The sequence below is a fragment of the Myotis davidii genome, unplaced genomic scaffold, assembly GCF_000327345.1.
Source record: "Myotis davidii unplaced genomic scaffold, ASM32734v1 scaffold484, whole genome shotgun sequence".
NCBI lineage: Eukaryota > Metazoa > Chordata > Mammalia > Chiroptera > Vespertilionidae > Myotis > Myotis davidii.
This window is the reverse complement of record NW_006295459.1, coordinates 699,881-708,092: the sequence shown is the minus strand read 5'-3', so window position 1 is coordinate 708,092 and position 8,212 is coordinate 699,881. Positions and strand designations below refer to the sequence as shown.

General features: G+C 35.2%; 1 protein-coding gene across 1 annotated transcript; it reads left to right on the top strand.

Annotated features, from left to right (window-relative positions):
• Window positions 1-4,937: 4,937 nt before the first annotated feature.
• On the top strand, window positions 4,938-5,912 carry LOC102755680 (olfactory receptor 52N4-like). The gene is given in 1 exon segment (XM_015568022.1): window positions 4,938-5,912. A coding segment is annotated over 1 exon segment (975 nt).
• Window positions 5,913-8,212: the final 2,300 nt, after the last annotated feature.

The following is an 8,212-nucleotide window of genomic DNA, read 5'->3' as shown; positions in this document are numbered from 1 at the left end:
GAGGGGTGGGGCCCATGTGGAGGTGGGCAGAGCATGGTAAAATAGGGGTGGCAAAGACTTAACTTGGGGTGCTGGGCATAAGATGCACTGTGCAGATGATGTTTTATTAAGTTGTACACTTGAAAACTGCATGGTTTTGCAAATCAGTGTCATTCCAATAAATTCAATAAAATAAAATACCTATTATTCCAAATTATTTAATATATGTTGGTATTATTTTTATCTATTTTAAATAGGTAAAAAATTAGAATCAGTTAATTTCTAAAATTATTGTTGTCATAATGATTATTATTTTAAGTTTTACATATTCATCTAATTTTTTTCATCTAATTTTTTAAATAATGTGGAAATACAATAAGCATAAACTTTTAATGTCTTTCTTTTCTAGCCTAAACTTTTGATGTCTTTCATAACATTCATCATTTTCCTTCCTTGAAAGTAAGCCTTTTAAATCAGGGGTCATATTTACATATTTCCTAGACTATCTTGGAGAGTAGAAAAATCTCAATAAACATTAATTAAATAGAGAAATGAAACATTGCATATATTTTTAAAATAAAAAATGAATCAATGTGTGAATTTACAATATTTCCTATTAAATGCTTTTGATCTATTTTTTCACAGAGTAGTGGGAAAAATATAAACTTGTGATAAATATTAAATCCTAGTTTTATTGAAAATAACTGTGCTCATTTTCATTCTGTACCTTCCCATATATACATGCTAACACACAAACATACACTCACATGCACTTATTCACTTAAATATGTATCATTATTAGGGCATTAATAGTGGAAAGTTCTTTTTCTTCTTTCCATAGAGATTAGCTTGATTCCCCACATCAACATCTGCATCTATGATACTTTAAAATATCCCCTTGGGACACATAACACATATTTTCATTTAAAGGCTCAGTTCAATAGTACAGAAAACAAGGAAGTTAGAGGTTGGCAGCTACACATGCACATTTATTCTACAATTGGGATTATTTTGACCAAGATCCTGAACACCTGGACCAGATTGCATTCAACTCACTGTTTTGCTATCCAGAAACTAAGGTATTTAAGGCATGTAAAAGAGAGGTTAGTTGCCACATATTTTTTTCAGCAGTAAGATAAAATGGAGAGGGGATTTGAATATACACCAATTGCTTATTATTTTTTCAGAAATAAATCTTTTTGAAGGCAGATTTATTTGAAGGCAGACATGTGTAAAATTGAGTGTTCCTAGAAAACATGTGCTTTCCAAAACATGGCAATAAATGCAGTCTAATATCATATTGATCATGACTGTCTGTGTTCTTTCTTTATCTAAATAGGAATCTTTATTTCAGTAGTGAAAGAAATCATGACAAGGAGAAATAGGAGAATAGAAAATAGCTCTTGAATATTAGAGCAATCTTCAGATTACTTTTGCTTTGTACCTGTCCCTAACTTATTCCTCCAAATTATAGTGTAGTCTCCCTTGATAATTTTCTGGAGAGACTGAGCTATAGCTCTAAGGTTGTAAGGCATGAGAAGAGGTCCTTGAAGAGCATGCTTACTAACATGTTCAGCCTGTGTTTACTTTCTATTTCCAAATCAAATTACCTTTGGAAAATCTGAGCTGTGCTCTCTTGGTGTCACTTTATGCTGTAGAATTTCCCTTATACTCTATCAGATGATGATTGTAATGATTTTAAAATAGTCAATTTTATTAATGAAGGGTAGAATGACCATTTTTTCTGATGGGACACAGAATTTATTTAGGGACACTCAATTGCGTCCTATGATGTCAATTTTTGTAAGGAAGCGAAAATCACTGTTGGTCTGAGAATACACAAAATTTTAATTTTAACTTAATTCAATATGTCACTTTTATGGTAGCATTTTTGTGTCCTGTTTTCAAACATTTCCCTATTCCAAATATCAAAGAGGATGTATGTTTTGCATTTTACCTTTAACTCAATATTTTTCTAAAATTGTCTTTGTGTATGATATGATTTAGAGAACAAAATATGTTTCTTTTTATTTCACATATATTCATTGACTCAGTAATACTTATTGAAAATAACATTTTTTTTCTCCACAATCTGCAGTGTTCCCTTTGTCATAAATTAAACGTTTAAATGTGTGCATCAATATTTGGTTTCTGGACCCTATATTTCTTGCAAAAGCATTTTTATCCATAGTTAAGAGGATGGGCAATCTGTTTTTTAAGGAAGTCACATACATTATCCATATGCTTATTTTAGGAATTGGAAAAATGAGGTTAAGACCCATATATTTCATTAAGATACTACTTTTTTTGAACTCCTGATCTTAGATAATTTGAGAGGCCAAAAAACCCTCAAAGATGTTAAGTGAATTAAAAAATCAGTAATCAAATTTAGGTGTTCTAACAAATTGGTAGCATTTCCACCACATTATTTGAAAATGCTTTTATGGAAAATCCGATACACCATTTTCTGTTTCTGGTAACTGTAGGAGTATTGGAAAGGTGTTCAATGGAAGCCAAGTGGATTGGTTGGGAAATTTGGTCATGGAGTTCCTTTCATGCTAGTGGGCAGAAAACTTATATAAAATTTCTTGTTTCTGTGCTATCTAAATGATTATCTGCCTTTCTAATCCACCTGAATTTCCCATGAATTCTTATTTTGCTACTTGTTGGGCAGAGACTACAATATCTCAGTGTTTTTCCCTTCCCTTTTTTACCCTCACTGTGCAGGTGGGGGTGGGGATGGAGGATATTTTCCTTGAGAGTAGAAAGAGGATTCTGACTTCACTGCTTAACACACTTGTTAAGCACCATAGAGTTTATTTATGACCCTGTGGACTCTTGTGAATTATTTATTCTCTATTACCAAGAAATTTTCTATTATTTGATAATTACAAGATTCTTTATGATCTAGCTCCTGGCCAAACGTTTAGCTTATGACTTTCCCTCACCACACCAGTGAATTCTCACAGACTTGATTGTTTTGATTTTCATATTTTTATATGTTGATTCTTCTCCCTGGAAATCCATATACAGATGCATATCCTTACAATTTGTCTTTTTTTCAAAATAGATATCAACATAGTCAATAGTCTAGTGCTCACTTAGTATCTTGCACAAACTCCTGTTTTAGTTCTTGTTACATTTACTGTGATTGTTTGTATATATCTTGATCTCTTCACTAAATTCTGAGCTCCTTAAAAGATAAAAATGTGTCTAGTCTTAAATGATGAAAATGTGTCCCCATATTGTCACATAAATATTTCTGAGAAATAAAGAGACTAATAAAAGAATGAGATGCCTTTTCTTCACCCCAAGTATTTAGTTAACTTGAAAGTAAGATTTCGGTGTAAGTGCAGAATTTGGGATTAATTAATTTTCTTTTGGATGAGAAATAAATTTACTGAGTGGTTAGAAGTAAAAATATAAAATTACATTTCTATTGACTCCCACTAGAACCCAATTAAAATAGTTTCCATTGTTAAAGTTATAAAAATGTGAATCCAAAAGGTCAGAGAGAACAAGTGAGAAAATAATAAAAATTGAAGATGTCAACATATATTAAATTATAAATATTACAGGAGGAACTAGCCTAATTGAAGCAAAATATGTTGATCTTGTTAATAGGATATAATAATACCATGCAACTTTTTTGTTTGTATGTTTTTGTATTTGCTACAGACACCAGATGATCTCAGAGAGCAATGCCTGGAGATAAACAAACAGATTGCTTACAAGACAGAAGGAAAGAAATAATTTGTTACTACTGATAGATTGATTATCTGAAGCAATGTTAGCTGCTTTCAGTTATTATTATACATTTTTTTCTGAATAAAAATATAAAAAGCATTTCTATAAATCCAGCAAGATAAGGTATAATGAAAAAGGAGGTCTGAAAAGTGAGAAGATTGCCCTAGGTGATTTGGTTCAGCGGATAGAGCCATCAGCCTGTGGACTGAAGGGTCCCAGGTTCAATTCTGGTCAAGGGCACATGGCCAGGTTGGTGGGCTCAATCCCCAGTGTGGGGTGCACAGGAGGCAGCCAATCAATGATTCTCTCTCACCATTGATGCTTCTATTTCTTTCTCTTCCTCTCTGAAACCAATAAAAATATATATTAAAAAATACAAAGACTCTTTAAACAATAACAATATCATTTTTAAAAAGTGAGAAGACTGAATAAAAGATTTTACTGAATTGTGAAACACCAAGCCCAATAGAAGAATAAATAACTCAATATTTCAAATACTTAAAACAGTACCTTAGTAATCAAAATAATTATCAGCCATTAATTATCAATAAGAATAAAGTTGAAATCATCTGTTGGGTGATTGATAAGGGGATGAAAAAATCTTTTTCAAGGACATATCAATAGAGAGGTGTATACAGTTATTAATAGTTAAATAAGGTATCCTAACAAAGATTCCTTTCTAGAAGTCATAACAGAATTATACTTTATTGTTGTTGTTGTTAATCCTCACTGGAAGATATTTTTTCCGTTCATTTTTTTAGAAACTGTGGAAGGGAGCAGGGAAGGCGAAGAGACAGAGAGAAAGATCGATGTTGACCTGACACATTGCTTGGTTGTTTCTCACTAGCGCCCGGACCTGGGCAAGAAATCAAATCTGCAACCACATGCATTCCCTTGAATGGAAATGGAATCCATGAGCCTTTGGTGCACAGGTCACATTATAACCACTGATATACACTGGCCCGGACCAGAGATACACTTTAATATAACTATCTGAGGATGAGAGACTCTCTTTTTCAGAGATTGAAGAAAAATTATTGCCTGTGATGAGAACTTGGATTACTTAGAAAATATGGTTGTGTGATCATTAAAATGCACTAGGAAATTTTAAAACATGTGGTGAAAGGGACATAGTAACCATAAATTATATTTTCTCTTTTCTTTTTCTTACTCTAGGAAAAAACCCACATAAATTTTAAGCCTAACTGATTATGCTAATGCTGAATAAAACAGACCTGCACCCAGCCTCATTTATTCTTAATGGAATCCCAGGACTTGAAGACATACAAATATGGATTTCCTTCCCATTCTGCTCAATGTATGTTGTGGCTATGATGGGGAATTGTGGGCTCCTCTACCTCATCCGCTATGAAGACTCACTGCACAAGCCCATGTACTATTTCTTGGCCATGCTTTCCCTTACTGACCTTGTCATGTGCTCTAGTACAATCCCTAAAGCCCTCTGCATCTTCTAGTTTCATCTCAAGAAAATCAGCTTTGATGAATGCCTGGTCCAGATGTTCTTTACCCACACCTTCACAGGCATGGAGTCTGGGGTGCTTATGCTTATGGCCTTGGACCGCTACATAGCCATCTGTTACCCTCTGCGCTATTCAACTATCCTCACCAATCCCATCATTGCAAAGGTTGGGCTTGTTACTTTCCTGAGAGGGGTATTGCTTATTATTCCTTTTACTTTCCTCACCAAGCGCCTCCCCTACTGCAGAGGCAATATAATATACCACACTTACTGTGACCACATGTCTGTAGCCAAATTATCCTGTGGCAATGTCAAGATCAATGCCATCTATGGTCTGATGGTTGCCCTTCTGATTGGAGGTTTTGACATCCTATGCATTACAATTTCCTACACCATGATCCTCCGGGCTGTGGTCAGCCTCTCCTCAACAGATGCTCAACAGAAGGCCTTCAGTACTTGCACTGCCCACATCTGTGCCATTGTTTTCTCCTACAGTCCAGCTTTCTTTTCCTTCTTTTCCCACCGCTTCGGGGGTCATACAATCCCTCCATCTTGCCACATCATTGTGGCCAATATTTATGTGCTCCTACCTCCCACTATGAATCCTGTTGTCTATGGAGTAAAAACCAAGCAGATACGAGATTGTATCATTAGGATCCTTTCAGGTTCTAAAGATATCAAATCTCATAGCATATGGAAAAGATAATTTCCAGGAGAGAGAAGGGCTCCTATTTAGACAGGTGCCGATAAAATATTTTGAGAAGTACTGCTTTGACTATGGAAATGAAGCGTGTTGAATGGTGCATTTCTAAATACATCTTGAGAATTTCAACATCACTGGCCAGCCCACCAACCCACCTGTGAATTATTTTTGTTTCTCAATACATTGAAATAGTAGTCTAATAATTAACTCACATTCCTTGGACAAACTTAATTTACTCATTAATTATTAAAAACTAGAGGCCCAGTTCATGAAATTCATGCACAGGTAGGGTCCCTAGGCCTGGCTAGTGATCAGGGCTGATGGGGCCTTCAGCTGCTGGCTGGTGCCTTCTTTCTGGCTGCCAGCCAGGGCCTCCCTTTGTTCCATGACGCCCCCTGGTGGTCAGTGCACATCATAGCAAGCTCCTGAAGGATGCTTTGCATATTAGCCTTTTATATATATATATAGATAAACAAAGTGGAAGGAGATGATTCTGTTTCCAAATAGTGATTATAATTCACAGACTGATAAACAGTTGTTACTTTCCTCTGGAAAATATTGGCTATATATTTCTAATCAGTATCAAAATACCTTTTTACAATGACTTCTTTCTGAAAAAGAAACAATCAAGACTCCTATAAAGTTACTAATGTAATCAGTTTGAAATCTCTGAGCATCTTACTATTATTAGGCTGAATATGCATACCCTTACCTGATCAGGCACATTATATTCCTGCAAACTAATTTGATATTCAATTTCCTTCAAGAGGGCCTTTGAAAGCATATAATCTAGAGGGTGAGGCAAATAGTTCTCTTCACCAAATGTAAAAACTATTATGTATATAAAACCATAAGTGGGGACTTGTTTCAAAAATGTCATCTTATCTCCAATTGTGAGTTTAATAAATAAAATTAAATGCCTTTCTAATATGTAAGATTCTTCTAAATTCTTCTAAACTAATAAAAAAGTGAGAGATTAAAGGAAATGGCACTTTTACATTAATGTCTTAGGATCTAAACCAATCACATAAGAAGTATAGTATAAACTGAATTTTTATTTGTATCTTTCTCTGTCAAACATAAAGTAGCACACATTGTCTCTCCCCAATTGTTAGTTATCCTCCTCAAATTTTATTTAATTATTTAATTAGTCTTTACTTACTATCTCACATCTTAAATCCTACAAATAACCTCACCCCCTAATGTATAATTACTTTCTATGTTATACCCTGTTTCTGTGTTCACCATAAACTCAACATTTCTAAAGTAAGAGTTGGTTCCTAAACTGGTTTCTGTGCATGGAGGACAGGGAGAGGTAAAAAGAAGAGGCAGACGATTCAGTCCTGGTAAGGAAGCATGTTTATAAACAGGAGAACTTATATTCAAGGCTTGTCTTTGGTGGATGAAAGACAAATAGATCTCCACATCCTCCCGCCAGAATTTTAAAAGTTACATAGAGGCCTTAACTAGGTTCACTTGAGTGTGGCTCTTCCACAAAATACCACATGCGGGCGTGCACGTACAGTGCGATTGAAACTTCATGGCCCATGTGCAGAAGTCGTTATTTTGTGGAAGAGCCGGTATTTTGTGGAGGAGCCACACTCAAGGGACCAAAGAGCCACATGCGGCTCACGAGCCGCGGTTTGCCAAGTCGCAGTTTGCCAACCACTGTCCTAGCCTATGTTGGGGAGTACTAATACTAAATTATGTATGTATTGATTTCAGAGAGGAAGGGAGAGGGAGAAAGGCATAGAAGCATCAACAATGAGAGAAAATCATCGATTGGCTGCCTCCTGCAAGCCCCACACTGAGGATCCAGCCTGCAACCCAGGCATGTGCCCTGACCAGGAATCAAATCAGCAACCTGCTGGTACATAGGTCAATGCTCAACCACTGATCAATGCCAGCAGGGCATGTTTTTAAATTGGGAACATAAGAATATAAATAAATAAAAGAAGAAATGGATAGATTTGTGAATAAATGGATTGATTCTGTATGTACATGTTTTCAACATGTGCCCCACAAAGCCTTACATAAAAATAAACAACTGCAATAAATGTTACAATACCTAATACTTATTTTTAAAAGTTTGTTTTCATTCTTTTTTATGTTTTTATTTATTGATTTGAGAGGGAGACAGAGAGAAAGATTGATTTGTTGTTCTACCTATTTATGCATTCATTGGTTGACTGCTTTTACATGCCCTGATCAGGTATACAACCCTTAACCTTGGCGTACCAAACCAATGGTCTAAGCAAGTGAGTTATTGGGACGGGGCATCACCATCATAAATGCATTCTCAT